We start from the raw sequence: 12,849 nt of genomic DNA, 5'->3' as shown, positions 1-12,849 counted from the left end.
ATTATGCAAGTGAAAGATCTGTCAATCAAAAAGTCTTAAAACGGATATTTCAACCATTTCAGTGTTATCAGTTATGCTCTTCACTGCATCTTACCCTGCTTTAGTTAGAAGACGTGTGGCATGTGCCTTCCAGCATTATTGTAATGGCTGGTGACAGATACAATCTCTGAGGTATTTCACCAGACAGAGTCACCTTTAGGTAACAGACATTTCCTCCTGCATTCCTAAAAGTTCTACTGCAATTGTATACCAAGTTTTTCCAGTAAATAGAAGGGAGGAGGTAGGTCTGGTGCCATCCTCAGAAATATCAGGAACCATGAAAAATATCTTGCAAAGAAAAGGAAGTGTCTCACTGGCACTAGGCAGCAGAAAAGGGATTTTAAGTGTATAAGGGAGCATCTTGAATAACAGAGGGACTGCTGACCTCATCAGCTCATATTCGCCAACTTCCTTATACATTACACCATGATATTGTTGTAGTTTTGCACTACAAATCACTTGTGGCACTTTTGTTCTCACTCAGTCACACATACAGAAAGGTAAAACCCTGCAGAATGTGGGCAGAGGTGGCCTAAGCGATTAGAGCACCAGGCTATTGATGGTTGGGTGGTAGGTTTGATACCTGGGCTCGGCGAAACTGCCTTGAACAGGGTCCTTAACCCATCTCTGCTCCCCCATGCACCGCAGCGATGGCTGCCCCCTGCTCTGGGCACGTATGCTCACCGTCACTGTGTGTGTTTGCTGCAAGGATGGGCTAAAGGCAGAGGCCAAATTCCATCTGTGTCTAACGCAAATAGTGAAGATGGTTGTCTTGTCTTGTCATATTCGACACAACATGTGCACATCGTCGCTGTCCGATGAAAACCATGTATCTCCAAAATGGTGACTTTATAGGAGAAGGCAAAAATGTTCTGAGCTTTGAATGGAAGTCAATGAAAAATAAGAGCTTATTCCAAGTAATTCAGGGCATTTCTATTTGTCTATTCATCCATAAATTAACTAAACTAAAAATGGAAAAGAAATGGAGATACATGGTTTTCATTGGACAACTGGGAATACTGCAATAATTGCACCAAACACAAGATTCATTAGTTGTGTATTTTTATTATTATAATAAATGTTTCAACTCCCTTAAAAGTCATCAGATTTATTAGGATTATAAATAGCATATTTTTTCTAATCAAAATCAACAGAGCTGGCTTAGGGCCCCAATGTCACCAGGGGGCCCCCAAAAGCAGGATATTGTGATAAAAATACATATTTAAAAAAAATAATAACATTGAATAATAAATCAAAATGGTATCACACAGAGTAAAGTGATTTTTATATGAATGAATTTGCATAGTTGGCACACCAATACGAGGTTAATCAATTTCTGCTGTTGGCTGCTGCCACTGTTGGGCAAATGCAGATATGCGCCACTCTGGTGGTCGATAAAGGCCCGGCCGCTTCAGCTTATTGCAAATGAAAATCTGCTTAGGGCCCAATAAAGACTTGGGCTGGAATGCTGGAAAATGCTGCTTTAATAAGGGTTCCACAACTTCAGACTTGTATTTGGTAGAACCACTTTTAGGTTCCTGCCAACTTCTGTTCCTTCCAGTTAAGAACCTGTGGCAGTATTTGAACATTAAGCATCTCTCAACCAACCAGAAAGACCTGGAGCAAGTATACGCTCTTAAAAATAAAGCTGCTACAAATGTTACAAAAGTGATACGAAAGAACCATTTTCATTAAACATGAGCGTAAATTGTTATTGACCCTCTTTGAACCTTTAATTGTTCTTCACACATACTTATACACATATCTCTTGCAAAATTGCTTCTAAACGGAACCAAAAATGGTTATTCAGTGGCATCGCTCAAAGACAGCTTTGCAGAATCTTTAGTTTTAGGAGTGTATATTTGCTCAGGTTGGTTGAGTGATGCTTGTGGACCGTAATTTGGACTGAGAAAGAGCCATTGGAGCCATTGTAGGACGTTGATCTCTTGGGTGTTCATCGACTCCTGATTTGCTTTGTTCTTGCTTAAGTTAGAAGATAAAAGAAGATGTTAACAGTTCCAGTTTTCAGCAGACTGAAGCAGGTTCTCTTGTTGGATCTTCTAGTGTTTTGCTCTGTCAGTATGTCTTTCAACAAGATGCCTAGTACCTACTAAGAAGAAATAAACCCATTCGATGCTGCCACCCCCATGCTTTACTTCTGAGAAAGTGAGAAGTGTTTGTTGAGGAATGGACAGTATTAGGGTTGTCTATCACTCCTCCAGTCAGTCCCTATCAGCAATACAACATTCCAGTTGTATGCAGAGCTCTTGTTGTTGTTGACTGGTACACATTCTTCTATCCATAAAAGGCCATTTCTCTAAAAAAAAATGCAAGGCAATTTCTTCCACAGCAGAGGGGAATATTTTTGCAAACAGCAAATGTAATGTAATGTAATTTAAAGACTGAAATCACTAAAAAGTATTCATTTGAAATATTTCGATAAAATATAATACACGGTAGATGAATCTGACGACTAAGGGGGTCATTTTGCAAGGCAAGTGTGTTGCACTGAAACAAAAACATGCATTGTTTTTTCTTGTGAAGAAAAAACACTGTACTGGGCCTTATATATCTATATATCTAGAACTAGATCTCCGCATTTGCCCAATTAAAAAGATCCACATGCAAAGGATTGATTAACTCAGACCTTACAACAGACCTGAAGGTTGTATCAAATATGTTTTCATTTTAATTGGCAGATGCTTCCACCAAATAAGTGGTTCCACAGTGTGATGTATAAAACTGTAATCAACAACTTGGCAAACCAATGCTTCTGCCTACGCTTAGGCTTTGCCAGGCTTGAGACTTCATCTATGGAGGCTCCGGCTTCACCTGTCTGCCGTCTGTCTCACACTTGTGGCTCATTTTCCAGCTCATCTCACTCATCAAACTGTATCTTCCCTTTACTTCCCGACGTCTTGGCTTTCCTCAGTCTAGCTTTGTTTCTTTGCCCTTTTGGTTGGTTACTGTCTTGTTTCCATGTATGTGTTTTAACATGTATACATTAGTATCTGCTTCAGTTTCCTCCATTCATTCAGTTCTTTTTGGTTTAATGTCTTATTTGTGTTTTACATTAAAAAACACTTCTGTCAGTCTCCTTTTGTTACAGCAACCTAAAAGTTAGCATTTCACATCCTCTTTAGTGGGTCAATTGACCACTGTTCTGAAATGGACCACCAAAAAATATGTCCACACTGGTGTTATTTGCATATTGACAAGCTTGTTTCATAGGGGTTAGTCCTAGTCCCCTAGTCCTGAGTAGGGGGCTTCAAGGTGAAAATACAAATACTCTAGAAGATCCACTTTGTCTTCCTTGGAATCTTTGAACTATAAGGTTTTCCAGTGGTTGGTTTAATTCCCAGTATGCACACACTGGACCAGATAAATAAAACACACTGTCAGATTTAGTGTGCTGTTGCACCTCCACACGTTATCACTCATACACATGATCCTGGATTACTGGGACATTTTATGTGATGTACAGTTTGTGTGATGTGGTAATACTGAACCTTTACCTCGTTTGCATGAGCTGTTAGAAATTCATAACAGAACACTGCCCCACAAAAAAACACCACCTGGATAAAACCTGGAGGTTACTGGTTGTCCTGGTAGGGAGCCAGTGTGGACTGAATCACCATTTTATAATATGGGTTTAACTGGGTTTAGTCACAGTCATCAACAAGCAAGTCATCAACAAACCATGCATGCACACTCATTGTGTTGAGTAACCAGCAAACTTCATTGGCACATTCTTGTATCTGAAGGTGTGGATTGTGCAACACAGACATTGCAGCAGGAGTACATGAGTAGCAGGATTTCAGAGGGCATTCACACAAAAATCAACACTCCAAGTGTGGAAAAACGAATTTGCTGCTCTTTCAAGATTTCTAAAATAGTTTACACTTGGATAGTACACTAATTCTGTCCTTAACCTGAACACAAATCCAATTAAAGGGCCCATATCATGTATTTCCCTTGACATTTTCAGCTTTTTTTTTTAATTGAAGCGAACTTCCGTGTGTGCTTTGTTTTCCGTGTGTCGTTTGTCTATTTTCCCTTCATTCATTGGCATTAAACAGACGGCCTACACTGCTGCCTCTCCATTCAAAAGAAAATTCCACATGACCAAAACAGAGATGACAAATGGCCCAGTTATACAACAAGCACAACCGTTTTGTAACAGCCTTTTTTCCATGCTAGGCTAAAAGCTGACCCTAGATGACCAGCATTACCATCTCTTAAACTGGCTAACCGCGCACCATGCCGAGAGGACAGCACCACAATCTGGTAAGGTTCTTGTTACAGTGCTGAAAACCAAAATATGCTACACTGGGTGGCTCCTGTGAGCTGTTGCAGTGACATACCGCAGCCTATCAAAGCAAATCTGTCTATTTTTTTTTAGGGGAATAGGCTTATAAAACTCCATTTTTGCCGCAATCAAAGTCACATCAAGTGACAAAATGCATTCTATGGCACCTTAAAGTCAGAAGCTATGTAGTTTTTGTCAAATGCCCGGACACCATACTGCTTTTATAGAACTTGTCATTGGACAGCTCAACGCATTGAGATGTATAAAGGAGTTTAACAGATGCCCACACTAGCTAGCATCATGCTGAGTGATGGGGAAGAAAATAAGGGCCATCCTACCTGCCCTAGGCAATGAGCCCAATCATGCTCTTTCGGACTTGTAGCCACAGATGGCTATGATGGTGATCCTTTAAAGGGTCGCTGCCAGGGATTTTGAGCCCCATGAAAAGCTGTTACACTGGGCCCCACAACTTTTCTGTTTTGGATATTCTGCCAAAATACTTAATCAATGCATTTTAGGGCCTCTGTCAGTCACAGGGCCTTAGAATCACGCCAACTAACCCTCCCCCCTTGCCCATACGTCACCCCTGCTTGTGCCACATGAGCCCCAACATATTAATTCTGCCAGGCTGTAAGCATAGACACGTATAAACCAACCACAATGGCAAGAACAGACCAGGTCTGATCCACCCTTTGTAAAAATGAGGCTTTTACTGTGCACCACAGCACAGCTGATTTCCACTGAATGCCTGGAGGGTCTCAGCATTGTGTGTGAACACCTAGAAGATCACTTTCATGCTTTCATGTCTGCAGGAGGCCGGAGAGGAGAACATAAGCCTGTGTGCAGCTGTAAGTGTGAGAAGGATTGTGTTTCTCTGACAGTCTATGTGTAATACCAGGATGTATTACGAAAGTAGTCTTTTAATGGAACAGGAAACATCTCACAAGCTGGAAAAGTGATGTCATGAGATCATTTCTGCAAGGTAGAGGAAAAGCTGAAGTTCTTACAAGAACCAGCAGTTTCCATTGAAAGGTTTATATCTGTAGACAGTCCCATCAAGAATCTATTTCTGACTTGTATGACGGGTCGTAAGCCACACGCATCCTCGCCAGTGTGGACAAGCTTCACAAACCGCTGAAGAAACTACATTTGAACTCAGTTCTCAGTTAAAAATGTAGGAATTATTCCGTTTAAAAAAAATAAAATTGTTGACCCCCACAGTGTTTATTTACAGTTCCACAAAATCATTACAGCCTTCACAACCTCAACCTTTTCATTAATCATCATAACATCTTAGTGTTGTTAGTTCTGGGGTTCGATTCCCAGTCTGGGTGACTATGCTGCGCTACACCAAGAAGAGTCCTTGGACAAGACTCCTAACACTACATTGGCCCACCTCTGTAATATGAGTAACCCTGGAAGTCGCCCTGAAAAGGAGCGTCAGCTACATGCCATAAATGTAAATAAATATATTTGTCATATATATATATATATATATATATATATATATATATATATAAGAGCATCAGCTACATGCCATAAATGTAAATAAATATATTTGTCATATATATATATATATATATGACAAATATATTTATTTACATTTATGGCATGTAGCTGATGCTCTTATATATACACGCACACATTATTTATTTAATTAATAGGTAATAATAACTCTATAAGTCGTCATATCAATCACTCTACTGCACATCAAAGAGTGAACGCAGTTCAGTACTGTCCCATATCAGGTACTGCAGGGGGTCCAAAACTTTTATTTCTGCGACTTCTACATTTCCTTCATTCCTTCATTCATTCAATCAATCATTTATTTATTAATTTTAATAATAATTAATTTTGGGAATTTTTATTTTTTGAAAAAAATGCTTCACTGCTGCCCTCTATGTAATTAATGTAATGGGGCGTGCGACTAAAAGATGTTTGGCGCCCCTTGCTGGTACTTCACAACTGGCAGAGTTGCATGAGTCGGGACTTTTATTTTGAAAATAAAGCTTTTCTCTTCTAAAATAACGAAAGTCATCCAGAGAGGAAGGTCAGCATGTGACAAGTTAGCTTGCATGGGATTTCTTTTGGTGAATAATCTTTAAATTAACTTGAAATGTGTGTTTCTGTGCTGTTGTGGTGAAGGGTCTGCGGTCTCTCTGACTGGTTCATTCATTCAGCAGTCTGCTGGTTTGCCAGCTAACGTCGCTCCGCTAGCGCTACTGCTGCGCAAAGTGGCTAGTTATTTATCCTGCTCGTTTTCTACTCGTCTAGTTTCACGATGTTACCGAGTTTATGTCGATTTCACCGGCAGTTCAGTCGGGCACTCGTGCCTCTTGCTGGTCGGCAGGTGGAGTTAAAGTTATTGAGCTCTTCAGGACACGTGCAAAAGGCGAAGTACGGCACTGCTACGACAGGTAAGCGTGTTAATTCAGTGCAGTGGTTATTATTATACGCTTTTACAGAGTGTGTTGTTTAGCTGTATGTTAAGACACGTTTCTAATATTCTTATTATTTTTATTCTTATTATTTTATTTTGATTTATTTTTTTGCAGAGCGTAAGAAATTTTATAGGGACGTCACGATCACTCAAGGTGAAGGTGAGCATCTATCATTTATTATTAGCTAAAATGATTACAAATGATTTTTCAGGGTCTAATCAAGTGCTTATATACAGCTAACATCTGGGTTGGCTGTTCCGCTTGCTAATAATGAGCATCTGGATGTTGTGGTCAGACGTTTACCTGCACTCATCATAGGCTTGAGCGTAATGGCGACATTGGGCTTTCAGTGATTTCTTTGACCTGTCCTTTTTCTGAAGCAGAAAAAATGACAACATACATCTTTAACAGAACAAAAATAGCTGATGATTCCATTTTTGTTTTTGTTTTTTCCTAAAATCAACACAGGTTCAATGGTATACAAACACCCCTAATATGTGGTTAAATGTCCCTAAGCATGTTGCACTTGCACCAGATGCTTTTGGTAGCCGTTAACAAACTTCTAGTAGAATTCTGGTTGGGTATTTAACCCCTCTTCTTAAAATGATTCAATTAAGTTAGTTGGTTTTCTGGCACCGACCTGACCTTTAAGGTCATTTGAGGTCAAGACTTTGGGAAGACCGCTCCAAAAGTTTAATGTTAGCTGACTTTATCCATTACACAGTCACCTTTGTTGTGTGTTTGGGGTCGTTGTCCTGTTGGAACACGGTATGGTGTCTAAGTTTCATCTGTCTAACTATCAGAGCTCAAAAATTCTGATGCAGTCCTCCTTCCACATTACTCTATCCACTTTGTACCAGTTCCACTGGCAGCAAAATGCAGAGCCCCAGAGCATGCTGCTACCACCACCATGTTTAACAGTTAGTACAATGACCTGTGGGTTAAATGTTCTCTAAACCTCTTTAAACATCTTTGTCTCATCTGACCATAAAATGTTTTAACCTGAGGACATTTCCGTTATGTCAGTGGTCAGTTGTAAACTTTCATCAAGCTTAAAGGTGGCTACTTTGGAGCAGGGGCTTCTTTCTTAGATGGCTTGGAGCTATTTAGTCCATGGGCTAAAAACTTGACTGAAGACAGTGACACTGGTATTCCAGCAGCTTCCAGTTCTCGGCAGGGCTGTGAATCAGTGGTTCTTGGGTTGTTCCAGATCATCTAAATCAATATTTGCTCAGCTGAGGGTGACTGTTTGAGTCTTTCATATTTTGGCAAAGTGGCTACGCCTCTCAATAAATTGTACTTGCATACAGTTGTTTGAACCGACGCTCTTGGGATCTGGATCTTGGATGGTCCGGTGGACTAAGGGGCTGTCACCATGAACAGAGGATCACTGGTTCGGATCATGGTCATGCTGCGCAACTGGTCTTGCTCTCTCCCTCGCTTTGTTGTTGCTGGACGTCAGTGACTTGTGCGTTGGAGACGTTAAAAATAAATAATAAATAAATAATTAAATAATGGAATATCATAAAAGCTCATGTAGGTGTCCCAATACTTTTATTCATATAATGTATGTCGATATTAGCTTAATAATAAAATGCTGCAATATTCAACACCCAGTATCTGTGCTATGTTTGTCTCTGTTGAACAGAAGTGGGTTCAGCACAGTTAGTAAATTTCCCTGCTCTAACAGACCTTCTAAACCTGGCAATTACCAGGCAAGCTGAATCAGGTGTGCTTCAGGAAAAGCACAAAACTGTGCCGGAATCCAACCCTCCAAGACTTGGAATTTCCTACCCCTGCTGTTGAATAAATGATTTAATACATATAGTTATTAATTATTCAAAAAAAGGGAGTTGTTGGGAATGAATGCTGTCTGTTGTGATCTGCAGGAGGCCTATATGAAATAAATCTTGACAGAAGAAAGCTGAAGACTCCTGGAGGGAAACTCTTCACTGTGCCAAATGAAGCCCTTGCTCTCGCTGTTGCCACCGAGTGGGATGCTCAGAAGGACACGCTGAAGTTCTACACCATGCATCTAGTGAGCTACTGTAACTGAAGGTGTAGGATGGCTGACTCTGGTTCTCAGCACTAACTGTGAGGTGGTTTATGTCATTTCATGTTTAATATTTCCTGTAGACCACTCTGTGCAACACAGCCCTTGATAACCCAACGCATAGGAGCAAGGACCAGATCATCTCTGCAGCACTGAAGTTTCTGGACACCGACACGATTTGGTATGCAGAGCTTCTTACTCTCAGGGGTTAGACAAATGAGTGTTCAGCTTGGGGCTGTTGTCTTATTGTGCCAAGGAAGCGACCAACCTGTAGGCTGTGCCCTTTCCAGTAACCCACAAAACGTCAGACTTGCAATATCGTAATATATAAAGAATAATATATAAAGTGGTATTGTTTTATGTATTGTGTGGCAAAAATAAAATACACACTGTCCACATTTTTATAGACACCCTTCTAATTAGACAAGACATCATATTCATCATTTCATGTCTTTAACCCATCCGTGCAATAACCACACACATACACACTAGTAATCAAACACACACAGTAACAGTAAGCAGCCATTGCTGCACTGCCTGAGGAGCATGGAAGGTGAAGGGCCTTGCTTAAGGGCCTAACAGTGGCAGCTTGCCAAGCCTGGCTATCATGCCCACATCCCTGTCATCAATAGCCCGGTGCTCTAACCGCTGAGCCACCTCTGGGCGCCATACATTCAGCTACTATAGGTTGCACCCATTGCCGACAGATGTGCCCATGTGGTCACACGGCTCGTCTAGTCCTTGTAGAGAAGCACTGCAAATAGAAAAGGACTCTTTGGAGCAGATAAACATGAACCTATTGTCACAATGCCTAATGCCAGGCGTGGAACAGAGGGGAATAAACCCTGGAATTCCAGTGTTCTCTGGAATGATGGTTGGTGCATCCAAAACTTGTGGGATGGTGGTCGTCTAACATCCTGACTCTTATTGCTGAATGCAGTCAAATTCTCACAGCAGTTTTTCAAAATCTAGTAGAAAGTCTGGACAGTAACAGTTACTCCAACAAAAGCAGGATTTACATTTTTTTTTAATACCTTCGGTTTCAGAAGAAACGGTGAATAAGCGGGTGTCCCAATACTTTTGTCCATTTTTAAACTTGCGCACTACTACTGCATTTTCTCTTTGTGTCAAAATATTGTGTTTGATTATGAGTATCCTAGTGCATTATGTCTTTTTTTATTATTATTTATTTATTTTTGCCATTATTGCCCACCGCTTACTGGTACATTACACAAAAGGGGGCATCAGATTTGGTCTTGGAGGGCCAGTGTGCTAAATAGTTTGGTGTGGTACCTGCTCAGGCACCTCTAAACCTGGTGATCAACATGTGAGATTAATCAGAAGTTCCAAACCGACAGGACCGTTGGTACAGTGCTTATACCAATTGATAACCAAATTGTAGAGGTTTTGAATGGTGAAGGGTTTTCTGTCTGACCACCCCATTTCTTTAGTTACAGAGTGGAAGAACCTCCAGGACTGGTAGAACTTCAGAAAAATGAATGGGACCCTGTTCTGGAGTGGATTGAGAACAGGTAAAGTGTGGAAACGTCCTTTTCCATTTGATCTGAACCTCTATGTGCGTTTTCTTTTATTCATAGAATATGACTTTTTATTTACTTATTTATTTGGCCATTTATTTCCACAGGTACAATGTTGTCATCGGCTCCTCCTACAGTATAATGGGCCCCCAGATCCCAGAGGAGACAAAGGACACATTTCGTCAGCATCTGAACTCTTATAACTTCTGGTCTCTGATAGGTACGGTTGATCATTGTCTTGATGTTGATTTAGTCAGTTCTGTGATGGTTATCATGAGTTACCGTGGTAACAGCCCCTAGAGAGGACTGTCTCTATGCTCATCATTAACACCTTAGTGCTAAATCACCTGCTTTAGACCAGGCCACTTAGTGATGTGGACAATGAAGAGCCAGCTGAATCCATGACATTTCAGGAGAACAACCACATCAGTCTAGCTTCTTCTGTGCCAGAACTGTGACCGAAGACAGTAGAGCGAAGTGAGTCATCTGTCTCAGGGCACCAGCAAACAAGACCATGAAGCCAGTCAAGCTACAGCAGCATGTGTTTAGAAAGTGTTGTATTAGCAAATCAAACATTTTTATTTTTAATGCAAATAGGAATCTAATTTTTAGTAGTTGGATTGTATTAATAGGATAAACTAGAGTCCCCAGAATAATGGTAGGCATCTTTTTCTGCAGGCATCTTGAGATCTGAGATCTATCTATAAAAAAAAAAAAAACTACATATATATATATATATATATATATATATATATATATATATATATATATATATATATATATATATATATAGTAGTATGGAGATTATTAATTTTTGCTCATGTGTGTTTTAAAAAATGAACAGAAGTTTCTTTTCTATAAATGTACTGAATCTTTGAATCTTTCTGCAGGGCTTGAGTATGTGATCAATCAGCTGAAGTCTGTGGTTCTGTCCTTTGGGTTGATTGACAGACACCTGACAGTGGAGCAGGCAGTTCTACTGGCTCGGCTGGAGGAGGAATACCAGGTATAACAATCCGGGTACCATTTGTATTTTTAAATATACATTCAGAATATAATGCTCCTTATGATCGATAGTCATATAATGGGTATTTTAATTTTTCCATTTAGTTAGAGATAATATGAATCTGGCAGTTTTTCTTTACTTTGTGTCAAATGTTCATTCTGAATAGACCAATAGAAATGCACCCATTTTTTATTATTATATATTTCCATTGAAAGTTAAAGCAACGCTATGGAAAAATGGCATTTCGATCTCCTGGGCTCCCCCTCTTGTCAGAAAGAGTAATTTGCGGTTTGAGCCATCCTTAAAGGGCACATTTTTCTGGACAAGCTGAGAGATACAGAGCCGTCACCGAAAGTGAGAGAAGCATGTGGACTGGCGCTGTAGAGTAATATTATAAGGGGGTTTAAAGTAAGACTGAGGTTCTGCAGCGTTACGCTCACTTTTCTGAAGTTACATAGTGCAGTTAGCAGCGTGCTGAGTCTGGAGTAGCAAAACCGGTGACTCTGTCCTCCCTATTACAATGTCAGTGGAGCATCTCAATGATTTTGAAGCTTTTATTTTAAAGTGGAAATTCTACATAGTGTTGCTTTAACAAGGTTTTATTTTTTCCTTCTCCTGTAAAGTTGCCATTTTGGAGACACAAGGTTTTTGCGTGACTGCAGTAAAATCCCAAAGAAAACATGTAATGGTTGAAATTACAGGAGAAGTCAATAAATCATGGAAATAATTTGAAGCAAACCGTTTTGTGCTGCTATTAACATGTTAGCATATGCAGTGCATTTGCTGTTTTCACTTGACTTCTGCGAGAAAATGATATAAAATTCTTTCAACATTTATAACCTTGTTCTCACATCATTGCCTTCTGTTCTCATCTAGATCCAGCATTGGGGAAACGTTGAGTGGGCTCATGACTACGACATGTATGAGCTGCGGGCCCGTGCTGCAGCAGGAACCCTGTTTGTGTATCTGTCGTCTGAGAGTGCTACAGTGAAGAAAAAAATCCTTCAGGACTGATTTGGCAAACACAGACGTCATCTTTTGGACTGTGATTAAAGCTTCTGTAATGCATGCAGACAGGCAATACGCTGCGGTGGAAGTGACAGTCGTGCATTAGGACATCACTGAAACTGTCCACAGCCTGTTATCTCTGTTATCAGTCGCTGTGTTATCTCTGATTATGTTCTGTCTGTTTTATGTAAACACATTGGCACATTTGGGTGCTTTTTAACTGTTGACCTTCAAAAACTTGTTAGTTGATTGTGACTGTGTAACATTATTAAATGTACAGTGGTTATGACTGCATGAACTGGATGTTGGCATTACTTTTAAATGGTTACTTATAAGGTAAAGTATAATATTAGCTAGGTCCTTAGTGTACTTTTGAGGGTGTGTGCTACATGAAAACACTATCAGTTACTGCAAAGGCTAAAGAGATAAGGTCTCTTACATGTAGGAGACTAGGT

General features: G+C 40.1%; 1 protein-coding gene across 1 annotated transcript; it reads left to right on the top strand.

The window, feature by feature from the left end:
* Nucleotides 1-6,361: 6,361 nt before the first annotated feature.
* On the top strand, nucleotides 6,362-12,683 carry atpaf2 (ATP synthase mitochondrial F1 complex assembly factor 2). The gene is made up of 9 exons (XM_072667320.1): nucleotides 6,362-6,438; nucleotides 6,623-6,765; nucleotides 6,904-6,948; nucleotides 8,679-8,827; nucleotides 8,926-9,023; nucleotides 10,294-10,374; nucleotides 10,488-10,600; nucleotides 11,271-11,386; nucleotides 12,263-12,683. Exons 2-9 carry the CDS (start codon nucleotides 6,630-6,632, stop codon nucleotides 12,398-12,400), a joined length of 876 nt encoding a protein of 291 aa, XP_072523421.1. The 5' UTR covers nucleotides 6,362-6,438; nucleotides 6,623-6,629; the 3' UTR covers nucleotides 12,401-12,683.
* The last annotated feature ends 166 nt before the right edge of the window (nucleotides 12,684-12,849 follow it).

The sequence above is a fragment of the Salminus brasiliensis genome, chromosome 22, assembly GCF_030463535.1.
Source record: "Salminus brasiliensis chromosome 22, fSalBra1.hap2, whole genome shotgun sequence".
NCBI classification, from domain to species: domain Eukaryota; kingdom Metazoa; phylum Chordata; class Actinopteri; order Characiformes; family Bryconidae; genus Salminus; species Salminus brasiliensis.
The sequence above is the reverse complement of the archived record's forward strand: the minus strand, read 5'-3'. Positions and strand labels throughout refer to the sequence as shown.

What these genes read in the sequence shown, in the direction of transcription:
- atpaf2 (XM_072667320.1), top strand. Translation starts at nt 6,630, where the DNA reads ATGTTACCGAGTTTATGTCGATTTCACCGGCAGTTCAGTCGGGCACTC. An exon ending in GTACGGCACTGCTACGACAG is followed by an intron (nt 6,766 to 6,903) that starts GTAAGCGTGTTA and finishes ATTTTTTTGCAG; the next exon opens with AGCGTAAGAAATTTTATAGG. An exon ending in AGTTCTACACCATGCATCTA is followed by an intron (nt 8,828 to 8,925) that starts GTGAGCTACTGT and finishes TATTTCCTGTAG; the next exon opens with ACCACTCTGTGCAACACAGC.